The 26,304-nt window shown below is 39.9% G+C and overlaps 1 protein-coding gene across 2 annotated transcripts in view; it reads right to left on the bottom strand.

Moving 5' to 3' along the window:
* Positions 1-24,467, bottom strand: part of LOC103055682 (myoD family inhibitor) — a 60,535-nt gene extending 36,068 nt beyond the window's left edge. The window contains exons 1-2 of one of the 2 annotated variants that reach the window (XM_088153889.1): positions 24,136-24,467; positions 23,699-23,806 (exon numbers count right to left, since the gene is read on the bottom strand). In XM_088153889.1, coding sequence (XP_088010015.1) covers positions 23,699-23,795 — 97 coding nt within the window. In that variant the 5' untranslated portion in view covers positions 23,796-23,806; positions 24,136-24,467. Of the gene's footprint in view, positions 1-23,698; positions 24,107-24,135 lie in introns of those variants that run through there. The other variant, XM_088153890.1, reaches the window with a different exon arrangement.
* Between the last annotated feature and the right edge of the window lie 1,837 nt (positions 24,468-26,304).

The following is a 26,304-nucleotide window of genomic DNA, read 5'->3' as shown; positions in this document are numbered from 1 at the left end:
TCTACTGATAACTTAATTTTTCCATCGCTATTTTTTCCTCTCTGCATAGCTGTAGAGAAGGCGAAGGAACAAATGAAACTCTGCTCTGTACTGAGATACAAGTCAAAGAAAGCCAGATAACAGCACTGCTTGCTCTTGAGTCGCTACGTAGCGATTCAGCTTCATAATAAATTTGCAGATGGGACATTTTTGTACCCACCATCAATAGGCACAACTATGAGTAAACTATGGGGAAGACTAGAGATCTCTACAAGAAAATTGGAGATATGAAAGGAACATTTAGTGCAAAGATGGGCATGATAAAGGACAAAAAAGGCAGGGACCTAACAGAAGCAGAAGAGATTAAGAAGAGGTGGCAAGAATACACAGAAGAACTATATAAGAAAGATCTTAATGTCCCTGATGTCCACGCTGGTGTGATCACTGACCTTGAGCCAGACATCCTAGAGAGTGAAGTCAAGTGGGCCTTAGGAAGCATTGCTAACAACAAAGCTAGTGGAGATGACAGTATTCCAGCTGAGTTATTTAAAATACTAAAAGACGGTGGTGTTAAAGTACTGCACTCAATATGCCAGCAAGTTTGGAAAACGCAACAGTGGCCACGGGATTGGAAAAGGTCAGTTTATGTTCCAATTCCAAAGAAGGGCAATGCCAAAGAATGCTCAAACTATCGCACTATTGCACTCATTTCACATGCTAGCAAGGTTATGCTCAAAATCCTACAAGCTAGGCTTCAGCAATACATGAACCGAGAACTAACGGATGTACAAGCTGGATTTCGAAGAGGCAGAGGAACTAGAGATCAAATCGCCAACATTCGCTGGATCATGGAGAAAGCACGAGAGTTCCAGAAAAATATCTACTTCTGCTTCATTGACTATGCAAAAGCCTTTGATTGTGTGGATCACAACAAACTGTGGCAAATTCTTAAAGAGATGGGAGTACCAGACCACCTTACCTGTCTCCTGAGAAATCTGTATGCGGGCCAAGAAGCAACAGTTAGAACTGGTCATGGAACAACCTATTGGTTCAAAATAGGGAAAGGTGTACGACAAGGCTGTATACTGTCACCCTGCTTATTTAACCTATATGCAGAGTACATCATGAGAAATGCCAGGCTGGAAGAATCACAAGCCGGAATTAAGATTGCAGGGAGAATCATCAACAACCTCAGATATGCAGACGATACCACCCTAATGGCAGAAAGTGAAGAAGAACTAAAGAGCCTCTTGATGAGGGTGAAAGAGGAGAGTGCGAAAGCTGGCTTGAAACTCAACATTAAAAAAACTAAGATCATGGCATCTGGCCCCATCAATTCCTGGCAAATAGAAGGGGTAGAAATGGAAGCAGTAACAGACTTCATTTATTTGGGCTCCAAGATCACCGCAGACGGAGACTGCAGCCATGAAATTAAAAGACGTTTGCTCCTTGGGAGGAAAGCTATGGCAAGCCTAGATAGCATATTAAAAAGCAGAGACGTCACCTTGCCGACAAAGATCCACATAGTCAAAGCTATGGTTTTTCCGGTAGTAATGTATGGCTGTGAGAGCTGGACCATAAAGAAGGCTGAGCGCCGAAGAATTGATGCTTTTGAACTGTGGTGCTGGAGAAGACTCTTGAGAGTCCCCTGGACTGCTAGGAGGTCAAACCAGTCAATCTTAAAGGAAATCAACCCCGATTGCTCATTGGAAGTATCGATAATGAAGCTCAAGCTCAGATATTTTGGTCACCTAATGCGAAGAGAGATCTCTTTGGAGAAGACCCTGATGCTGGGAAAGATTGAAGGCAAAAGAAGAAGAGGACGGCAGAGGATGAGATGGTTAGATAGCATCACTGAAGCAATGAGCATGAAACTGAGCAAACTCAGGGAGGCAGTGAAGGACAGGAAGGCCTGGTGCAATATGGTTCATGGGGTCACGAAGAGTTGGACACGACTTAACGAGTAAACAACAACAACATGAGTAAACAAAACTGTTGATGAAATCAATCAATCAATCAATCAATCAGTCAATCACAAAGCCTGTAGGCAAAGCAAATTATAAGCCATACAGGCCCCTAATCTCTGCTTCCATACAGTTCAACAGATTGTAGGGCTGATTATTGTCATTATCTTCCTGCAAGCAGGAGCAGCTGTGGTCACCAGCACTGTGGTCAGAAACCTCAGAGGAAAGAGAAGAACCTCAACCACAAGTGACCATTGGAGCAAGCTGTGAGTCGTCTGTAAGTAGCACTATTACCTAGCAATGCAGTCAAGAGGCCCTTTTACTGAGAACATAAAAAGAGCCACACAGAGCAGAGAAACCAGCATAAGCCATGTGGAAACTCAGGAAACTCCCTCCATCATCAGATGACAGTGGTTTCATAGAGGTGTGGCTGCCCTGAGGAAGACTAGGCTGACCCAGGGAGATTCACTACAACCAAGTGAGAGAAGGAAGGAACAGATATATTGAAAGGCCTAACCTAATCCTTAAAAAACATCCTGAATGTATGCGCAACGTCCATCTGCTATTTTTCAATATGTGCAAAGTAACAAAAACAAGGCCAGTATTGCGGATATGCAAGATCTGGACTCCATTTATCAACTGGGAATGTGCAAAATTGAAGATAATGGGAGCACAGGTAATGAGGACCACCTGAATAGATACATACATGTCCGTACATAGGATATGAGCAAGCTGTCATGAATGGCCCTTATTCTTTTGCATATGTCCACTGCTTCTCTATGAACAATGTTGTTTTTTTTTCAAACTTTCAACCTCTCAAACTTTAGAGTATTTGGGACACACAGTGCTGGACAAAAGGTCAAAGAGTTTGATATGCAAAGTCCAGTTAGGTATTTACCTGTGCCAGCAATGTATCCACGCCTTAGCATTCTGAAGAAAATAGTATTTCTAGCAACGAAACCAGTTCTCCAGAGTAATTGCTACTGCAGGCATTAGTTAAAAAAGATAAACAGACTCGGAGAGTCTGTAAAGATGCTGTAATTCCACATTTTTTCAATTACTACCAGGCAAGGCTAGGCTGGAAACAACAAAATAGTACTTATTTTGCATAAATACATGTAATGGAAAATATATGACAGTATCGTTTGAAAACTTGAGCAGGGTATGTTAATAGTGTCAACCAGTGTTTAAAAATTTAGAAGCAAATCTTCTATATATACTTTTCTTCAGCCTAAACTGTGAACTACATAATGTCTTGACCCCAAGCTTTGATTCACATATACAAAACGAACAGCTGGGGTGGAGGATCAGTTAGACAGGAGCAATTACCTCCCAAAACACCTAGACCACTACAAAGGATCTGAGACCTCAAAGCTCCCCTCATCCCCAATGGTTAAAAACAGGAAATACTATCTTGCACCATTTTGAGGCAAGAAGCATATAAAAACAGTAGTATAAACCTTATATATGTAAACGTAACCTTGTTAGAAAAATACCCCCCCCCTTACTCTCTTCCCTCTTAAATTGTGGGAAGGAAAGAAAGAAAATTCAAGGGGGTGAAAATGGTACTGCCCACTTTACATCATCTCTTTGTCTTATCTAGAAACTATCTCACAACCCACCATACAGATCACACATTACACACACCTCTCAAATCAAGGTAGGCTGTATAGTCAATAAAGTCTTCTTTCAATCCATCTTGATTCCTGGTGATTTCATGGGTGTATCTATGAAGTATTCTTGGAACATAATGGCAATGTTGTTTTCTGGGAAGCTTTTTTTTTTAATTTCTAGTTTTGCCCACCAGTCTTGCCATTTCCTGGTAATCTCACATTCAAGGATTAATCAGGCCTGATCCTGCTTAACTTCCAAAGTTTTATAGCTTCCAAATCCCAATAATACTCTAGAACTCTAATAGAAAGAAAGAGCTGGAGGATTCCAGAGGAAATGTGTATAAGGAGCTTCTACTGCTCCCCCTTCCCATCTACTGCCTGAGGCATCTGCCTCTTTTTGTCTAATGAGGCCAGGCAGAGCACCCAATATGGGACAGGTGGGCTTAAACTCACAGATATTTCAACTGCAGCATGGAACTGTTTCAGATTAAAAAATCTTAAATGCAGATCTGTGATCATTGGTTAATTATTCATTGATTGCGTGCCATCGAGTCATTGTTGATTCTTAGCAACCACACAGATTTTATCTATAATGATCTGTCCCTAACCTGGTCCTTCAGCTCTTCCAATGGTGCCCCCATCACCACTGTACCTGATTTTATACTGTTACTTCAATACTGCCCTAATAAGGAAACAAACTGTAGCATTCCAACAAGAAACTCCCACTCAGAAGAAAACCTTAAGCATTAGGACCATAGGCATAAGCAGGGTATGCACATGCATAGAATCCATGAACTTTGTATTTTTCAAAGACTAATAGAGCTGACGATGTCTTGCAAAACCTTTACATTCCACATGCTGTCACATAACCTTTAAACTTTATCCTCCATGTACTGTCCATCACAGCTTGTTTGGAATTTACAAGACTGGCTGATGTGGGCAGATGATTTTTCTCTGTTTGAAAGAGCAATAAAACTGCTTAACTCATACTGGGTTGGGAAAGACATGTCCCAGGTGCTCTGAGCAGTTATGAAGAACAAAAAATATTAGGTTTTCACAGTAGAACTGAAGAAGCAGAAAATATGGATATAGATATCCCTAACTATATTATTGATTTTTATTAGAATATCTACAAAAAGAAAATTTATATTATATCAAGCAAGCATTGTAAAAACTCTTGTTATATTATACCTAATGTTTCCATATTAGAAGGGGAAAGGATCAATCTTTGCTAATTTGGTGCTGTCCAGATGTGATGGACTACAATTCCCATCAACCCAGACAGCATCAAGTTGAGAAAAGTGAGAGTAGATCATCAGTGGTTAAAGGGATGGAGCAGGTATGTTCCCTTGCTTCAAGATGGCATACTTTAGATTCAAGAATAATGAATTTGTTCAAGAGGTAATGTGAATTACCTTCTCCCCCTACTATATTTCTTGGAGACAAAGTGGTCAAGCCCTGATCTCAAAATTCTAAATTGTATGTTTTATTAATTTATTTTACTTAGGCTAATCAAAAACTATGCAACATCCTGACAGCAGCTGTAATATAGAGCTAAATGCCTGAGCTGCAAATCTGGACATTCCTATTTTAAATAGGATCTTTCTATGAAGTCACTAGAAGGTCTTTGGCGAGCTACTCTCTCTCAGTCTCTAAAAGGATTGTTCAAGATTCCAATTAGTGAATGCATATGAAGTGGTGTGAATACCCGAAAGGGCTTTATGTAAATATTCTTAGTATTAGATGAAGATGTTTCATGAGCATTTCTTCACAACATAGGTTGTACCTTTAACATTTTGTAAAAGGTTTGTTTGTTTCTTGCATCCTCCATTTTATGGCATTTCATAAACAATATTTGGTTTAGACTTATCAAACTAGATCAGATGAGGGACTCCGCGAGTGGAAAGAGTACAGCTTGAAGCTTGGCATGCGCGTAGTTTTACAATTCTGGGAAAGAATGAGAAATGAGAATATGAAACTCAAGAATACCCAAATGGGATGCTGTTTGGTTTCTGCAACTAATAGAATCTAGTCAGGCAATTTCAAAGAAAATCCAATTAGGAGTAAGTGCAAAAATGCAGTGCTTAAGCAGTAGAGAGCAGATCCCAGAAGGGGGATTTATTTGTTTTGCTTTAGAATTGGAACCTTTGAAAAGGGCAAAAGGCAGCTTATTATTCTTTTTTCCCTTTCTTCAGTTTATTATTATTTTAAACATATGTAGATATTTCACAAGTTGCAATGGAAGATAGAAAATGAGACCACTGCCTCCTGAAAATAGGCTTGAGATGGAACTGATAGATATGGTACTACAGTTGTTTTATTTGCTTACAACTGTCTGTCTATCCTGTAGCGATATATTGACACAAAACAATTTATGCAAACATGTTTGAGGACACTGCAAGTAATTCTTGCATGGTCCTGATTTCTGCTGTATTATATTTTGGGGACATAGGGTGGCATTAAAAATTGGCTTTTTAAGAAAACTCAGAAGATCTAGTATAAATCCTTCCCTTGGATTGTGTTTGAATGTGGTGGATATTGTTTCTTTCTTGGTAACTTTTATTGACTATCCTGTTGCCATTGGGTAAGGTGGAGTAAGCTGTCCCATCTGCAGAATAATAATAATAATAAAAAAATCAGATGCTAATCTAGCTAGAATGGATAATGAAGAAGCCATCTTGTTCTTTGACTCAGGTAGCAAAATCCCTTGAACAAGTCCCAAGTCCTTCTGCTCACCGAGATTTAATCAGAGGCTCTTTTTCAGATCCTCTCGGCTCTTAAAACAAAGTAACAACTGGGGGGGGGGCGCCTGGGGGGGAGACACTTCTGCACTTTAAGCCTCTGTTCCCTGTGTGACTTGCCTACTCCAATGTTATTCTAGCACTTTTATTCACATCTTATATATGTCCACATCTTCCATCTCCCCAGCATCTCCAGAATTGACTGGAAGCTACAAGGATCTGGATAGGAATCAAGGAGAAATTGAGACAGAGGAAAAACAGAACTTCAAGAACACGGCCACACAGCCCGGAAGACCCACACCAGCCATCGTATGCCGGCCATGAAAGCCTTCGACAATACACAGAGGAAAATCTGTTTCAGGGAAAATGACTATCATTGAAAGGATAAATAACAAACATTTAGGTAGAATTATTGCAAAAGATTACTTTTAATTTGGTTAGGGGTGTTTAACTTATTGTTTCTGATGACTACTGTTTCTATACAAGCTCTGTCATAATTCTTTTTTACAATAATGATCCTCTTTATATAAGAATTGCCTCTAACTTAGGAACAGATCAGATCAGTTCATCCTGTGGTCTTTATCTTTTCTTGTATATATTTTTCTCTATTAGATTTATTATTAAATGCTGCCCAACTCTCAACAGCTCTGGATGTCTTTTTAAGATGCTGTCTGTTACTTTAGCTGCTCTATTATCTCAATTCTTTCATCACTGAATGTCTTGCATCCAACTACCTAACGCCAAAAACGACTTTTTATCTTTCCCCCTTGTCTAAAATAAAGGTAGATTTTATTTATACCTTGTGAGATTGATCCTTCTCCCAAAGGGGGAGGGGGCTGATTTCCCCAATCACATATTTCAATACTATAGGGCCAGGAGGAGTTTATACAATTTATTTCATGTTTATCTTTTTTATCTTACTTGCCAGTAAGATGTACAGGTTTTGGGGCCCCCTCTCTCTCTCTCTTGTACCAGGGTTAGGGGAGAACACTAGGTGCAGTGAACCCCTTGAAAGTAGGTGGTGGCAACAAGCAGCTACCCTAAGCCAGGAAGCAGAGTCAGGATGTGTGGACCTAGAAGGTTCTCAGAAGAGGACATTTGAGATGTCCAATCTTTCACCTTGCAGGCTCAGCTGACACCACAAGGTTAATCTAGCACCATTTGGTCTTGGCAAACCCCCGTTGACCTGGTTCTGTCTTGTTTTCAAAATGTTTACAGATCAATCATTTTATAATCTGTTCACAGATATTGATTCTGTCTGACCGTTCTGTAATTTCCTGGAGTCTCCTTTTTTCATAGTTTGAAGACAGGGGTAACTTTTGCCTTCCTTCAGTTGTCTAGCACTTCAGCTATTCCCTGGGATTTCTCAGCCAAACCACCACCAAGTCCCTTTAGTAGTACCCTAGGATAGATTTCAACTGGCTCAGGAGATACATAAACATGTTCAAACTAAATAAGTATTCCTTAACTATATTTGTTAATCTTCAATCTGACCCTTCATCCTCTTTTTATAATTGCTGGTAGGACAAATATCCTACAGTATTCCTACAAGAGACTGAACCACAATAGGAATCAAGTCGTTCTGCTTCTTTGTTGTTGTTGTTGTTATCTCTTAGCATTTTCTCCTCTTCACTGAACAGGTGCTATAATGAGTCTTTTCACTTCCACACATTTTAAAATTCTTTTCTTGCCAATTTAAGCTCATTCTAAGCTTTGGCTTTTCTAACACCGTATCTCCAATTCTAGGCTCCTTCTTTGAAGACACACCTCTCATTTACTTCCTGTATATTTCTCTTTTTGTTTTCAGATCTTCACTAATTTTTTTCATATACTCACACTGACATCCTCTGCTATCTTCCTCTTTGTTTCCCCATTTCAGTTGTTTGCCACTGTGCTTTTAGTGTCTCCTTTTTTTTTTTTTTTAAATTACTACTCATACTGAGCTCTTTTAAGAACTATCTTTTCTTCCATGGAAACCTGGTTATCATTTTATTTAACTTATTCAAATCTAGGTTTTAAAAATCTAAAATATACATTAGACTACATTTAGCTGCGGAACATCAGCACCACATAATAACTTTCTCCCAATACATCAAAGCTGCCTTGTTTTCTTATAGCTGAAGAAGGAAGTTGTCAGTAAGACAAGCCAGATATTTTCTGGAAAGACCATGCTTATAATAAAGTCCTTTTCACAACTACTCATTCCTCTCTGAAAGATCTGCAGCTTGGTTTTGAAACACTTCATCCACATCTTCTCTTTAGATGCGCAGATGAAAGTAGACATCAATAACATTACTACTTTTATTCCTTCCTCCACTGATTTCAACTGAGGTGTCCCCTGTGGTATCTCCAAGTTCATTCACATGGATATTTTCAACATATGGTGTAGTTTCTCCTTCCCTTTTACCACTTAGTTCCTTTAGAACAAATTGTATCTTTCAGTCGCTATATACTAGTCATGGGAGTCATCCCACTGAGTCTCCATCATGCCTATTAAATTAATCTGTCTACTTGTACTTGAGTTTTGCTTGGTATGTGGAGGATTTGATACAAATTTAATAATAATGGAAGATACTGATTTGCTAATAAACCTGGGATGTACTGTATTTCTTACAGTTACACAGAGACATCCAGTAATATTTATTGATGGCACAGCAAATGAAAATGTATGTAACAAGGCAGGGGCATAGGCTGTGTGGAATCCAGGACAGAATTATATAGGCTGATAGCAGTGGAGAGGAAGAAACATGGAAATAAACTAAGTAAACCAACTTCAGAGCTGATGAACTTTTTCTCTCATCTGAAAACATTAATTCAGCAGATTCAAAACTTCCCAGGATACATTTCTGGTATTTCTCTGGTTTTGCTAGTGATGCTATCAAAACACCAATGTCAGAGTAGCAAAGTTGCAAAGCCTTTTTCACAAGCATGACTGGGAGCTAGTAGAGTCACCTTCTCTACCTATGGACCTGGATCTAATTTTTCTAGGCACAATCCTCCCCCAATCCTATCTCCCCTAAACACCATCCAGGGTATATTAAAAAGTTATTTCTTGGTTATAGAGCACATCAACGGGGGAATTAAAATTTATGTGAGAAAGGGAAGTAAGTCACAAAATTACAGAGGGACACGGTCTAAAGTAAAAAGCATAATTTCAGCTGAAATTAGACACCAGTTTAAGACCATACATAGATGACAAGTGATAAATTATTTAATTCTTTCTCAAGAAATATGTCTTACAATAGATGTCTTATAATAGGAAAGTATCTTATAATAGGAAAAAACATTAATAGATTTACTTGCTTGGATTCTACTTAAGCATATACATTCTGAAGGTTGAGTACATTCTGCATGTTTGTTTTCACTCTTTCTCTCTGTGATAAAAAAAAAATGATCAACTCATAAATCAATGAAACATGGGATCCTTCCAAACCAATCTTGATTAAGTCTCAAATCACACAAAAGTTGTTGAAAGCTGTCCTCTCTAAAGTGTGTGTGTGTGTGTGTGTGTGTGTATTTTATTCAATTTATATAGCCACCCATCTCACATTCATAACTCTGGGTGGCTTACAATTATTGCTGGTATCTTGAAACACTGAGAACAGGCACAGAACACTACATACCAACCAGTATTCCTGACCGCTGACTAAGAGGAGAGTAAAAAGTTGCTGGTGCCACCAACCACAATTTTAGTATATTGTATTGTATAGTGCATTTCTCATGGAGAGAAAAAAAATAAATGGAGTAGTTGCTATGAGGGGAAATTAACAACAGAAGTGCCATTCCTTCTATTTTTATATTAAAACCACTCCAAGCTGTGAAGCCAAAATAATAAACTATTGGCATTTGCACTTTACACAATTGCTCTAAGCACAATTGTTGGTGGATGAAACGGCAGGAGTGAGGGAACGCACTGTGCTGTTTTGACTGTTTGCAGAGGACTTGAAACTCTTCTTGGAGAAAGGGAGCTAAGGAAAGGGAGCAGAAGTGAAATTGACAAGGATTGTTTCTACCTTCTCTTCAGTAGACCACCAGCTGGCTGCTGCCAAACAGATGATTCCCCAACCCCCATCCCCAAGCAGGGTCCTTGAAATAGATGTTTTTAGCAGATATGTGCCAAAGAAAAACCCTATTGGGGAGGGGGAATCACAATTAATCTGAGTTCAGGAACTGGGAGACATTAGGTGGCAAGAGTTCCCATCAAGGAGAGTAGTAGTTTTGGTGTGATCTCAAATTCCCTGGAGCTGAATCAGAAATGAAGCAGTTCAGCTCCTGAATATAGCAGATTACATGGGATTAGAGAGGTCTGGAGCAGTTTTAGAATCATTGTTTTTGAGTTGTTTTTCAGTTTCCTTTGGATATATGTAATCTACAAGTCAGATCCAGGCTACAGACTTTATTGGGGTGGGGGTGAGGGTGTTTAAATCTGCAGCTGTCCAGAAAAAAGGAAACATCTGGTCCACAATAATGAGTCAATTAAATTCAAGGTTACTATATAGAATTTAATTTGCCCGGCATACATGAAAACATGCAGAGAATCATGAAGTGTTACAATTGCTCAGTCCTCCCTACAAACAATCAAAGATCTTTCCTCTGGAAAAAGTCCCACAGTAAGGTGGTGAAGTCCTTTGGATTTGAAGACAAAAAAATGCATTGAATTACAAGGGCACCCATGTAGTACCTGTCTTCATCTCCTTAAAATAGCTGCATCTTTTTCCAGAATTGCACAGCTGCCCTCTACAGCTGCAGCATGATCCCAGGAATTGGCAGGTCTGACTTCAGGAGCTGTAGTCAAATGGTACATGTGTATCTCTATGTGTTCCAAAGCGCTTTTTGGCTTTGAATCCAAAGTATTCTGTAGATGTTCCCCCACCAAAAAGAGTCACGCATCACTGCTTCAGAGCAGAACTGGAGAGAGCATGCTCTAGTCCAGTGTTTTTCAAACTTGGAAACTTTTAAGATGTATAGACTTCAACTCCCAGAATTTCCCAGCAGCATGTCCACACATCTTAAAGTTGCCAAGTTTGAGAAACACTGCCCTAGTCATTTGGATTCAGAAGCAATGCTGCCTCCAGTTCTATTATTAAGATAGAGTTATCTTAAGATTGCTACCAGATATAGTCTAAATAGGTTTCAATAGCTATACAACATATTGAAGGCTATTTTCCCATTTGGTAGTTCAAATGTACAGATCAAAATAAGATCAGACTGTAAACTGAGTCAGATCTATCTTCAATGTAATACAATATTGTTAGCCGTCTCTCCAAAAATCCAGATGAACACTGTGTATGCTCTGTAATTTGATTATATACACACTCCTTATTCCGCCACCATGCTTCTTGCAGTCTTGTACAATCAAACTTTTTGTGCTTAGATGTTGCTTTTTGCCTCTCCCTCAGTCCACATCTGCTGCCAATAGCTGCAGCACAAATCTTTTCCGGCAAAGGGACAAAGACCCTGTTTGCATTGGCACAACACCTTCAGCCAGATGCTGTCTGGAAGGTTCCATATTTAGGAGAAAAGAAAACATATCACACCATAACAAGACTAGGACTGATCTCTGAAGGAAAGAATCAGCTCAGCTTCTCCTTTGCTATACTTAAATTTTCTCATTTTTACCTGTTGCAAAACCCAGATTGTGAGGCCCTAATTGTTGGGCAGATCTAAGCCAAAAAACTGACACATAAAATTAAGGCTTTCATATGTCACGAAGGGTCCCCATTTAAAAAAGGCTGAATATTTAGGCAGAACAGTGGATGGAGGCCAGATAAATAGTGCTTGACTCGACAGGCTTTACTCTGAGCAATGCACCAGTATTTTGTGAAAGATGCATTGTTTGGAACCATATGAGGGGGTGGACAACACAGCTAAGCCAGGATCTGGATATAGAATGGCTTTCAAGACACACATTATACCTCAGGGCAAACTAGCTGGGTTTGGTTAGAAAGCTGCACTGTATGTCTGTGACAAGTTAGTGGTGCATTTGTGTTTCTCTCCTAATCAGAGAAAATGTACCACAGAGCTACTGACTCTAACAGCAAAATAGGAAGAGGAAGACAGGAGCAAGCAAGCAGGAAGTCTTAATAAAAGGTCAGATAAAATCCTAGGAATACATGTGCATCTCATGCAGTTCTATGTAGATCACAAAGCAAAGTGGAATTTTGATTACAGAAAGGTGAATGACTGGAAAGGAGAGCAAGAGATACCCATGTCAGAACTGTCACAGTTTGTTGGGCTTTGTTTTATGTATTATGTAGTTTTCATATTTGCCTGTGAAATAACCATTTCTTCTAGTACATGTGTTTTAAGTGAATGTGTACTCATTCCTATTCCACGTAAAATAAATGGCCTTTTTCTTATTTCAGAGATGAGGAGGAAGAGGAGGAGGAGGAGAATGTATTCGTTTGCTACCAAGCTCACTTGGGATCCTCCATTTTTCCTGTTTTTGTGAAAACCAATCATTACTGAGAGAAACTAATGGACAACAATTCTTTAATTAGTGGCCCACATTGGCATTCATGCCTATGGCTTCATAAATCACAGTTTAGAAAGCCAGGAGTGCTGAGGACTGCTCTTTTCTTCATCTCCCCACTTCAGGACAAAAGTCCTGACTAGTATTAATCAAAAGTCAACTGGTTCTGATGTAATGTAGAACTCTGACTTACAAGAAGCTAGGATTTTTACACTGAAGTGTGAGGACAAGAGAAAATGAGGACCAAACTTCATTCATGGCTTCATCAACCTTAATCTGTGGCTTTGTTTCCTACAATGCAGTACTATGACTTGTACTGATTCCCTCATTGCTTGTACTAACTGATGATTATTTGAATAGGGAAGCGAATGCATCTAACCTCCTTAGTTTAATGATATGGTTAAACCTTATGTCTGAACTACCTGAATAATTTGGATCACTAATTGTTTAGGAGGCATGAATGAATGAATGAATGAATGAATGAATGAATGAATGAATGAATGAATGAAATTTGCCTTTCATTCAAATCTGTTGTTGCCCATGGTCAGAACTACATTTCAAGGAAATATCATAAGACTACAATGGACATACTACCTCGAAAGTGTCAAGTTTTCTGATATAGAAGTCATAAGTCATCCATGAACCTTTCTCACTTTGGCAATTTCCAGACAATGGTGCAGATCTGCTCATGGATCAGGTTGAGCCTCTGAATGGTCTGATGATGCCATACCAAGGCTTACCACCATGCTAAGTCCTGGCTTTCTTTGTTGCATTCTTGAACTTTCCTTCAAATGAGGAACTTTCATTTCAAGCTATGACTGCTACTGCACAAAGAATAGCATTTCACTGTGTGGTATTATAAGGATGTGATCTGTGAGGTCCCTGGAAGGGACATCTGGCTTGCCAGACCTCCCAGCTCCTGTTATTCCTATATGATGGATGTATATCATGACAGGGTACATGGGCAAAAATATATAACATAATAAGGAGCTTGATAGCTTTCCACTATAACAAGCAGAGACATAAGAACAGTGTATTGTTTTTACACAGGGAGCAGGTGGTTGGAGCAGGGGACTAAGAGGGCAGGATAAAGTATTCCTCAGTGGCTGACAGCTGAGCAATGACTTGCTGAGACACCTCTGCTTATGAAGAACAAGAACTTAATTGGCTGTCAGTTCTCTTTGAGGGCTGTAGGTCCTCAGTCAGGTAAACATTCCCAAAGTGTACCTACAGGTCTAGTCAATCCCTGCTTTGTTTTATGAAATCAGAAATCTTGAATGATGCAAACACGGGTGGTCATTCTTTATGCAAACATTCAAATCTTGTTGCAGAGGCAGAAAAGAAGCATTTGTCCTGGGAATGAGTTTTCTGATTGGTATAGGATTTACATTTGCATTACAGTCTGAAATAAAACAACACGAACAATCTGCATTTCTTCAGTGAAGTTTCCTAAACAACTTTATTGGAAATCAAGGCAAAGTTAACCAGTGCTAAGTTTGTTAGACTGATGCAAAATGCATTACAGGATATATCCTTCGCTGCTTAATTACTCCATTTTCAATCCTTAGGGATGATAAAGTTAATTCTTGCATGTTGAAGCAAGTAGGATCTATAAAGGCAGCACTGAAACTTAAGATACATCCACACAGTGAATATATGAAGTAACAAGCTAAATATTCTTGGATACATCCCCATGACTTTATCTTGCATTCATTATTAACCTATTTGCACAAATCAACATGAGACAGCCAAAACAGACTGTCCATGCATAGAAGAAATATGCTTTCATTATCAGAGATTTGTGACAAACAGGGTACAGCTATTTTTTCCCCTAACTTTCACTTTTCTTATGGCATCTGATGAGCCACATTTTTAAGATAAAATGCTAGCCTTTGATTTCTACCTTAAATGCATCAGGGAGTAAGTTCCATTGAACTCAAAGGGAGTTATTTCTTAATAAATATGTGTCCGACTATGCTGATGATTAATTCCTCATGTAATCTAGAAAGACAGTACTTATGGCATTAAATCCACCCAGGAGGAGATAATTACTATACAGAGAACACAGCCCATGCTTTTGTGAAGTAGGGCTTACACAGTATTCATTTGCAGAAGAATCTGATTGCTGCACTCCTCAAGGGGGTAAACAAATGGATTCCCTATACTAATTATTTTACAGAAATGTTGAATATATAGAAATTAACTAGAACTCTTACAGTAGGGCTGGCCAGTCTTTTGGTAGCCCAGAAGCTGTACTTTATTTAACTGGGGGTGGGGTGGGGGGCTGAGGGTAACAGTAGGCAGGTTGATGATGTCATGACATTATGCAAATAGTGGCTTCTGGGTGGGTGGGTGCATTTGTGTGTGTTTTGGCAGGATTGCAGGATAAGGTTTATTTTCTGCAAAAATAGGCAAGAAATTATCCCTCTGTTTGTCAGAAGTTTCTAGGCAAATTTTAGAGACATGATTTCAGAAGGCTCTGGGGAACTGCAGAAAAGGGCTTTGGGCACTTATTGGCAACATTTGTTCGCAATATAATTCTAAATATACTTTTCCCAAATAAACCCCAGGAAACCCAGTAGCACATATTTTCCAAAAAAAGAGATGTATACTTCATCCTATATCTATTTCCTACCAGTATTTATAAAATATATATATATATATATAATTTATATCTGACCCTATGGCATTCACATCTTCATTTCATGAACATTTGAAATAAATGGTGCTTTATAAAAATCCAAGATAATCCACATTTGTTTTTGTAAGCAACTTTCCCTAACTTATAGATCTCATATGCATTTTATATTCAGTTTCCCCAACTATATGCATTTCGTGTTCATTAGAGCCCTTACTCTACTGTCTGTGGCTATGATTGCAGCCTTAGGGTCAGACTGAAAACGTAGTTATGCATAATCTTACACAGTCTATTTAAATTGTTAATAATTCATATAAGCCAGCAAAAGCCATTTCTCTTGCAAACCAAAAGATGATAGACGAAAACAACTTCACTCACTAGTCCTTTCTCTCCCTAAGATCCAAAGACATGCAATATAAATCTCAAATTCCACTGGAAAAAAAATATGCTGTGGGTAAGAAGGGAAATTACCCACCCTGATCCTGCTTGAAAAGGTTGGTAGGGTAAAGTTGGCCTTAGTGTTTATTTTTTTCTGCACACCCGCTAGATGCTGTTTTCTTCAAGAATTGGGCATATGCCATAATTCCATGAGACATAGCAAAGTCCATGGCATTCAGCTTGCTTAAAAAACAACTTTCTTATGGTTACTTTTTAATGGCTGCAAAAATATGCTTGAAAATATATTGAATAAGAGGCATACATGTAATTTGGACATTAGCAGGATGCATGTACATCTCAGCACTTGCTACTGTCTCATGCTTAAAAGATGAATGCCAGGAAGTACATCTTCTTCACCAAAAGGGAGAATCAGACTGGTGGATGAAAGACCTCAGGGGGAGAGAGAAAAATATTTTCATTGATCGTAACATTCACTGGGTGGCCTCCCAGAGTGACTCCTTGGAGATCTCATTCGCTGTCCTTCCCAGTATCATTGATCTCCAGAGAACATGTTACACTACTGGTGGATTTCACCTAAAGTTTGCTGTGAAAATAAAGGGCTTTTATTTATGTTAGCTGATTGGAAAGCCTTAAAAATCTGGCTCTTTCCCCAGGTGCTGGGACCTGGATGTTAGAGGAACTCGACCAGTCTGGTTGAATGAGATATGGTGTGTTTCTGTGGGCCTTAGCCCACGGTATATAGCTTACAGTTTTGTTATAGTTTTTAAAAAATTGTTTTGGATTGTTCTGTTTGGTTTTTAATGTATTGTTAGCTGCCCAGAGTCATGAGAACAAGATGGGCAGCCGTATAAATGGAATAACTATCCAAATCAATCAATCAATCAGTCAAGAGAGACTAGTACATATGCTTCACTGAGGTCAGGAAAGGAAACATGGGATATAAATGAATTAAATAATACACAGGACTATCCCTTTGAGGTATATGTCTGTATGTATGTACGTATCTATTCTTTCTTTCTTTGATGGGCTTATAATCTCCTCCAATCATACCAGATGCTGAGCAACATTCATACCCAATACAGTCATCAAATAAAAACAAATTCATAAACATATTTAATCTCAAAGGCTCTGATACCATAACTCTCATGTAGATATTCTCTAGCAGGGAGTAACAAGGTAAAATATCAAAGCCTGAATACTTGATGAAAAAACATGTCTTTGTGGCTTTTTGAAAATTCAGGAGCACAAAGCCAAGCTAATCCAAGGGAATGTTGTTTCAGAGGTGTCGGACACCAGTTGAGAAGGCTGTCCTCCATCAACCCTGTATGTAACATTCCCTACAAGAAGAGACCCTGAGAGCCTTTTCTTACTGATGTTAATGAATAGGCAACAATCACTGGGGGTAGGTAGTCCTGAAGATACCTGTGAAATTACATAGGTAACAAAGCCATATGCTTCTTATAGAACTAGTAATGTATTGCCAGTGTTCGTATGATATAATGTCAATCTTTTGAGGTAGGCCAACTCAGGAAAAGAACTCCACAAGAAATCCTGGAACTCTATTTTATTGATGTAAGCTATAGGAACAGATTCTTGACAGCATTTTCCCTTCCCTCTGTTTTACATCAAGGAGCATTCAGGCAGAATCAGTTTAAAGTTCTTTCTAACATTTTCTTCCCTTCTTAGACTTAATTCATGTTTTGCTGACTGCTACGGTCAGCGAAACATGAATTGAATGAAGACGACTGGTTCTTCTCCAAGGTCATCTCTGTGGCTTTCTACATATATTGAAGTATAAACTTCTGTAAGTATAAGCATGGCATAAACATAAATAGATATAAATGTATCCATCAGGCTGTTCCCTTTCAGGACAAGCAGTATTATGCAGAGCATGGAAACTGTGTAAGAAAAAAATAAGCCACAGTATTTAAAGACAAGAAATAAGAAAAGGAAACACAGTTAAAACTAGTTTGCACCAACAATATTCACTATACCTCTCCATACCTTTCTATCCTTGCAAACCATCCTTGCTTCCACTACGTCCATGCGCCCTGCCTTCATACACTGCCTTTTGTTCTTCAAATTCTCACCTTTCTTTCTGAGGATGTCATCAACTCTATCCAACCACAACTTTCTTGGTCTTCCCCTCTTATCATCTGGTATTTGCTTTGCAGTTCAGTCCTCATTCATTCTCTCAAAACACTTCTTTCGTATTATTATTCACTTTTATATTCAATCCACATTCATTCAGCACCCAGTCTTTACTCTATCTCTTCTTGTTTTACCACGCACATTTCTTAAGAACCCCATTCCCAATGTATTCAACTTACTTTTATATTTATCCTGACATAAATAATTCTCACTTCTAAGTTCTTGGTATTTTCTAAGCTTGGTTGTATTCCTGTAGACATTTCATTACCAGACTAGGTAATAACATCCATGTGGTGATGGAATGGCATGGGACTGGAAGGGGGGTAAAGAACGTGATCTCGCCTCCAGAGCAACGCACTGGAGATAAAAGGCGAAAGCTGACGCACCCCTAACATTCCAGGAGATAGTGAATTCCTGTTCCTGGGAACTAGCCGGCAGTCTGAGAAGATTGATGTCAGGCCTAGCCCAAGGAACTCCTGGAGACCGTGCAGGTTCAATCAGCAAGGTTTATTAGCTAGTGCTTGTTTCAAGAATCTTCTCAGACTTCCGGCTAGTTCCCAGGAACAGGAATTCACTATCTCCTGGAATGTTAGGGGTGCGTCAGCTTTCTCCTCTTATCTCCAGTGCGTTGCTCTGGAGACGAGATCACGTTCTTTACCCCCCTTCCAGTCTCATGCCATTCCATCACACATGTATAGGAGAGTGGAGTTTGCTGGTTGTTTATATATAGTAGCTTACCCTGTTAGAAACAGACCCACTAGGCAGACCAGACCAGGAAATCAACACCACAGGAAAGCTAAAACTACTTTTATTGAGATTGGCTAAAATAACAGAATCTTGCTAGTCTGATTCCTACATATTTCCATCAAGATCATTCTTCTTACTTGCTTCACCCTGCTTACAAGCCATCCCCCACCAAGACTGGTTACCTAGCCTGCTAATGAAATGTCTGCAGAAAAACAACCAAGCTTAGAGAATACCAAGAATCAAACAGTTCAACCCTGAGCTACATATATTCTCTACTATTGCAATTCTTATTTCTATATAACAAAGTGAACAGAAGCATGCCATTTTCATTGTTTTGGAGAAACATTCATTCCTTATAACAGACCACATACTATTCACTATCTTTCTGTCAGTATCTGCATTTCTTCAAATTTCTCTATTCATGTTTCCATCTTCCATTCTACCAAGTTACTCTATTTCATCTATTATTTTTTGCCATTTTTCTATAGTTCACAATCATTCATTCCATTTATCTTTTCAACTACCACTACCTTCCTCTTCAACGTATTCATTTTTAGATCCATACTGCTTGTTGCATTACATGATCTCTCTAACACTCTGCAAAGCAATTGGAGTTTTACCCAAAAGCATGGCATCATCTGCAATTCAAAATGCACATGCATCCATGCCCCCAACCAACAGGCCTCTTTTGTAACTACAAGTCTTCCTTTATCCATAAATGTATTAAGCAACCAAGGGGCACCACACATCTTTTGTCTTACTCCCTGCTCAGTGTTGAACTGTTTGCTGAGTACTTCATTTATTCTCACACATACTGAATTTCCATCATATATCATTCCTATTGCATTGAACAACCAACCTTCAACTCATAATTCAGGTATTTTCATTTTGTAATATACTTTCTATAACTCCACAAGCATGCAATAAACTTTCTTTCTCACATTTATATATTTCTCAGTGACCTGTAGGAAATGAAATATCTGGACTGCATATCCCTTGCTCACCTTAAAGCCACAATATATTTCCTTCATTATGCTTACTGTCACCTCTTTCACCCTTTCAACCAACATTTTGCTAAATACCTTCCTAGCACACTTAACAGATCCTATAGTTTTGTACGGGGGAGCATAACAGCATTTTTCCAATTTCCAGGCACAGATTAACTCCTCACAAACATGTTATAGATATATATAACTATTCTATAAACAAATAACACCTATATTTTAACATTTTTCCAGTTATACTAACTATACCTGCACTTACCATTTTTCGTTATTCTCATAGCATTTATAAACTTCCATCATTTTTTTTCTTAGAGTAACTTTATAGCACTCATTACAATAAACTTTTCAGCATGTCAATGTCATACTGATACAAATCTTTAAATTACTTCTTCCAGCATTCCCTCACTTCAGTTTCATCCAAAATCATTTAATCACTTTAATTTCTAATTCCATTCATTCTGCTGGACACACCTTGTTTAGCCTGTTTACCAATCCCAAAACTTTTTTAAAAATTTCAGCCAAAATTGTTCTGCATATTCTCTGCCTTTTTAACCTTAACCAGTATCATCCTCACGTCCTCACTTTTTGCAGCCTTAATTCTCTTATATGTATTTTTATAATTCACAGCCTCTTTCACTTATTTCATCAAGCATCATTGTAATACTTTTTAACATAATACTTTTCAATCTGTTCCAAACAGCTTCCACATCTTCTTTATGTCTTCTTTCCATTCATTCTGTTGAGAGAATAATCTCTTCTAATAGTTTTTCATACAGGACTAGTACATTCTCTTTCTGCATTTATTCTACTTCAACTCTTGTTTCTTTCACTTCTTTCTTTTTCTTCTATTTCCATTTTGCTTCAAGATCAACACCTGATACCACCATTAAGTGGTCTTTCTCACATTTAGAACCTCTCATCCTTCTGTCCTTCACTGATTTTCCAATCTTTCATAATAAGCAATTAAATCAATCAAGCTTTTAGTGTTACATTAATTCCTTTACCATGTGAGTAGACTTAGCTTTAAAGTGCAATTCTGAACAAACAGATCTTTTTGTAGCAGATACTCTCCAAGAAACTCATTGTTCTCATTCATTGTTGGCTTTCTGAATGGCTTATTTTTTCTGTAATCTTTCCTCTCATGATCACCCATGCATTTTTTTTTTCAAATACACCTTTAAAGACTATAAAGAATACACAGTACAGATAATAAAAAAGGAATCACAGTGTAAACAATAAAATATGGGTAGATAGCCAACAAACCTCAAATAACCAATAAATCTAAGATATCACTGAGTAATATATTCTAATACACAATTAAGAACTTACCAACCCATGCATTTATATTTTTTCCCCTGGACTACAGTTATTCCGTATGTTGCACAATTTTCTCCAAAACCATCTCTCATTCTTCCCTTATCATCATTCATTGGAACATAACATGCAACTGACACCACCTTATGGATTCCTACAATCATATACACTCCCCCCAACTTAGATAACACCAATTCATACTTTTTGACATACATTTCAGCCCTTTTATTCATAATTAACTTACACCAGCATGTAGTCATCAAGTCCACTCCACAAGATCAGACCAACTTCATTCTGACCGAGTAAATCCTTTCCCTTTCTCCTAGTTTCACAGACACATAGCATGATTTATTTTTATTCCTTTCAATGTTAATTCATGTTCTTTCCCATTTAGTTCCTCTCACACCTGAAGTTGCAATCTTCTATGTGACATGTCACCAGAAGGGCCCACCGATATTAACCTCCACCATTACGGTTTTGGTCAATAGAGGCTTTTACATAATATTTTTAAGTAAGCTAGAGAATGGATAGACTTGGTTTCTAATATTAACACAACTTCACTACAACATATGGACACTGCTGGCCACTTCTGGCACATTTTGGCCAGTGTGTCCCAAGCACCACCAAAGCCGAATTTTGTCCCAAACATGCTCACACTATTGTATGAAAGCTGAGATCTCTGGTCAGGAGAACTGCCTTGCAAGCCCACATACTGCTGCCCGGATCCCATCACCTCAGAGGTGAATACGGCATTTGTGGCAGACATATGCACGCATCCCTTGTATCAGCACCCCTCCAATGCTGTGCTAAAGCTAAGGGTTTAGTTTAGCCATACCGCTCAGACTGTAAATAGTCCCAATCTTACATCTATTTAATTCAATTGCTATATTTTAGGTTTGTCCTAAGTTAGAGTATACAGGTTCAAACAGCATGGTAAATCTAAAGCCTCGGTTACAAAATGGTAACTGACGGAATAAAAATGATATTTTATGTATGGTAGCTGAAGTTTGTAGCTCATCGTACAGTGGAAACCCCCATTAATCTTTTTGTTTAAACCTGCTTCCAGTTCCTTTCCCTATTTTCTGTCTAATATTTGTTAGTAGCATAGTAATATAAACAGTAATAAAGCATAATATATATGCTTGAAGTAGGGATGTGGGGATCATCTGGGCCTCCAGATGTTTTGAACTACATCTCTCACTACCAGCCTTCAAGTGAGGCCACTAGAAGTTGTAGTTCAGGCACTCTGGAAAGCTACAAGTTTACCATAGAATGGGAAGAGGAAGATGTGCTTTTAAAATTATTCAGAAATTTACTTTGGAGATAGTTAGTGTTATAATTTGGGAAATAATCATCCACAAGAAGAGTTGTAGCTTGATTGTTGCATAGCGCAATAGCTGTCCATTCAGAACCCACATTCAGCCTTCATTCTCTCAATCTGCCCTTTCCACTCTTGTGTGAACTGGATGTTCCACTGTGTTCACATTACACTGTTAACTGGGACAGAAGTAGACCCAGCAGAAGCATTCAAGTAACACATTAAATCTTGGTTAGAGTTTTTGTGACTTAGTTTGCTGTCTGAACCTAGCTGATTTGGTTAATTTCCAATTCAGTGATTTGTGCAAACAAACGGTTAACTCGGTAATGGGGTTTTGTGTCTTGTGTGAATGTAGCACTGTGGTTCCTTTCCAAACCCCAAAGGCTGTTTTGGCTCTGAAACCTGCTGCATGGATGGTGGAAAGCAGCCTCCTCGTTTGGAGCACCCAGCCCATTCCCCCGCCCCACTCCGAAGCTAGATCTGTTGAAAGGATTAAATGGAACAAAGGAAGACGCTTTTTCCCGGCTCCAGTTTGGGCTAGAAGATGCAAGCAACGAACTTTAAAAAGTTCAGGACTCGAGGCGGGCGGGGGTGAGAATCAGGCCCAAGCCCCAAAGGCGCTGGCCCGGAACCAGCAAGAGACGGTGCCTGGAGGCAGGCAGACCTCCGGGGAGAAATCGGATTCCCCGCTCCCCTCCCGAAACTGGCCAAGCCCACCGCCCGAGGGTGCGCTCCCCTGCCCCGCAGGAGCCTTGCGCTTCTTGCAAAGCCAGCGGGGCCCGAGGAGCGGCTTTCGGGAGAAAAGGCAAAGGGGAAGCGGTCGGCTTCGCCTCGCCCCCCGCCCCCAGCCCCCTTCGGCTCCCCAAGAGAGACGGAGCCTCTCCCAGACGGCGCCCAGGAAGAGCCAAGCCGCTGATGGAGCTCGATCAGGGAACTGGCCCGCAGGCTTCCAGGAGGCAAAGTTGCGGCTGAGACGAGGGAGGGCGAGGGGGACTTCCCGAAAGCCCAGTGCCGTCCCAGCGCTTGGGGGGGGGGGGGAATCCCAGCGCCCTCCTTCCCTCGGAAATGGAGTCTTGGGAGGGGGAAACGCGCAACCCAAGGCAGGGAGGGTATGTCGGTATGTGTACAGAAAACACAAAGTGAGCGGGCCAGCTGCCGCGGATTACAGGAACTTTGTGAAGCTTCATGCCTACACGCAAAGTTTGGGAGCGGAGGGGAGCGGGGGCAGGGGAAGAGAAACTTCCCTCTCACGGCAGTGTTTTGCTTGAAAGTATGTGAGAATCCGGCCCAAAGAGAAGGAGTTGCGGATTTCCATGCCTTTCAAGAGAGAGGGAGAGAGAGGGAGAGACGCCACTCACCTGTGCTGGGGGCTGGGAAGAGCACCGAATCCCCTTCGGGGTCCCCATCGGGCGAATCAGAGGAACGGCTGGGGAGGTCGCTTCGCACCTGGGACATCGGAAGGAGCCCTGCGAGACGCCGCCGCCGCCGCCGCCCGCAGAGACAGAGAGACAGACAGAGCGAAGTTCATTGAAAACGCTCCCTCTCCGGCCGGCCCACAAGACGCTCACCCCTGGGGATGAATCAGACGCCTCGCTGGAGAAACCGCCCCGCGCCAGCCCAGGCTTCCTAAATCTCGCGCTCCCCAAATCGTCCCCCTCGCGAAGAACGTCCAGCCCGACGCAAACGTCGCCTCCGGTCCCCTCTTGGTCGTGGTGAAACTCGGCAAACCCACCACTCTCCACCCCACTTCCCAAAACAGATGTCTTAAAAAACCGAAAGAGAGGCGGGGACTTACTTTGGGATGAGTCTTCAGCCGCGCTTCCACCAGCGGACGGTCATCTTACCGTCTTCTCCACGTGCGGTTCTCTCCCGCTGCTCCGCTCCGCAGCTCCCCCCTTCACCCGACTTGAAACAAAGCTTAGAAAACAAAAGACGCAGACCCTGGATTGCCCCCTGTTCTTTATAAGGGCTATAACTTTTCCCCCTCTACACTTCCCAAAGTTTTCCGAAGTAGGGAAAGCGAGAACTGGGAAAACGCGTTCAACCACTGGCGTCGTGTGGCTTGTTCTTTCCAGAAAGTTTAGTTGCAAACGGACAAGTTTCGGCCTCTTCCCCTTACCCTGTAAGCTCTGCCTCCCATCGTTTTTTTTTTTTTAAACAGGAAATTGCATCCAGTCTTGATTACTCAGTTTCCTTCGAGCATGAGATATTTGGAGTCCATAGAACCTATAATAAGTAGTTTGGCACAAAGTTGGTTCTCCTTTTCTCTTTTGAAGCACTAAAAGTAAACGAGTGCACACACTCACCCTGTTTCATTCCACAAACCCACTTCAGCAAAGTCAAGGAAAAGGGACAAAATGGAAGGAAGGCAATTTATACCCCAGGAAATGGAGTAGCCAAAAAGTCATCTCCAAACTGAAAAAAATCAAAGTAGTGTGTCAACGATGCTTACATCTTATTTTTCAAAAAGCAACATGGATGCTAGGTTGCAGAATTATTTAGGATTTAAATAAAGAAAAGGACTTGGCTTAGCTGGAAAATAATGTTCCAAGAGAAGGAAAAAAGCACCTTTACTGATTTAGGTTACCTCAGACATATTCACATAAATGCAATTCAGAAGAAGTATTTCAGAATCCTTTCTGTGCCTTACTCTTACATGTAGTTGTTTAAGCTGCAATCACACAGGATTTTAAAAAATTGTCTTAAGTAATAAATGGTATGGTTGCCAAATAAAGACCTAACTACCACTGTTTCTCAAACTTGGCAACTTTAAGATGTGTGGACTTCAGCTCCCAGAATTCCCCAGTAATGCTGACTAGGGAATTCTGGGAGCTGAAGTCCACACATCTTAGAGTTGCCAAGTTTGAAAAACATTGAACCACACTGTCAAAAAAGAAACCCAACATTTTTGGAATTACATGCTCAGCTGCTAATACGTTGTTGCTGGGTGTTGCATTATGGATAGTGCTTTTTGCACTGAAAAACAGACTGGGTTACATTCAGATGGATAAATTTACAACTGGCTACAGGGAAAACCTAGCTGGGCCATGAGAAATATGGGAGCCTTCATCTCCATTATGGCACTGGTCCTAGATTTCATGGTTATCGGGATTAAATGTAGCCTTCTGACCAATCCAATTTAGAGAATAGTTGTCTGCTGTGTGAAGAGGGCCCATATGAATGCAGAGAATATGGTGGACCTTCAATTTTTATTAATAAACCAAATGACAATGCTGACAATGCTGGTGCAGAACTGTATTCAGCATCTACAGAGCTGAAGTCAACATGCTGCGCTTTTAGTATCCTGCTGACCTTGGCTGACCTTGAAAAGCTAAACAAGAACACACTTGGCTAGAAAGGAGACCACAAGGAAATCCAAGGGCTGTAGGCTATACTGGGAAGCTGAAAAAGCATCCCAGAATATAGCAGTGGCAAATCACCTCTTTACTTTTGCCAAAGAAAAATCACTGTTGTATCCAACAAGCCAACAACTTATTTTCCTTCTTTGGCAGGTATATTATTTCACTTAAGCTTCTATATATTTGCTGCTGTGCATTATACAACTAGCAGTGTACAGTATACAAAAATTATCCTGCCAAAAGACAGGCAGGGTTTGTGCAGTCCTATCTTTCATGGTGCATTTTAATTTCCACCCTCCTTGACTTGCCATTTCCATATCTCAGTTAAATCCCAAGGGAAGACCTTAGGAAATGGCTCTTCCCACTGGAATTGTTCAGAATAGGAATATAGGCAGCCAGAGTGATCGAAAGATGTAGAACAGAAAACAGCACTCACAGTAACATTCTTCACCACCACTTGCAATAAAACACACCCAAAAATACCATCAAGAGAAATGCAAAAGAATTGTTTTAAGTGTGAATAGGGAATAACAGAGAATTACAGAGAAAAATAGATTTTTTTTCTTTTTTAGAGGAAGAAAACTTTTTAGAATTTGCAATATAGG

The sequence above is a fragment of the Python bivittatus genome, unplaced genomic scaffold (assembly GCF_059951505.1).
Source record: "Python bivittatus isolate LINGU-HERP-01145 unplaced genomic scaffold, Pbiv_v1 ctg000700_np1212, whole genome shotgun sequence".
NCBI lineage: Eukaryota > Metazoa > Chordata > Lepidosauria > Squamata > Pythonidae > Python > Python bivittatus.
Note: the sequence above shows the minus strand (reverse complement) of the source record. Positions and strands in the feature narration are given on the sequence as shown.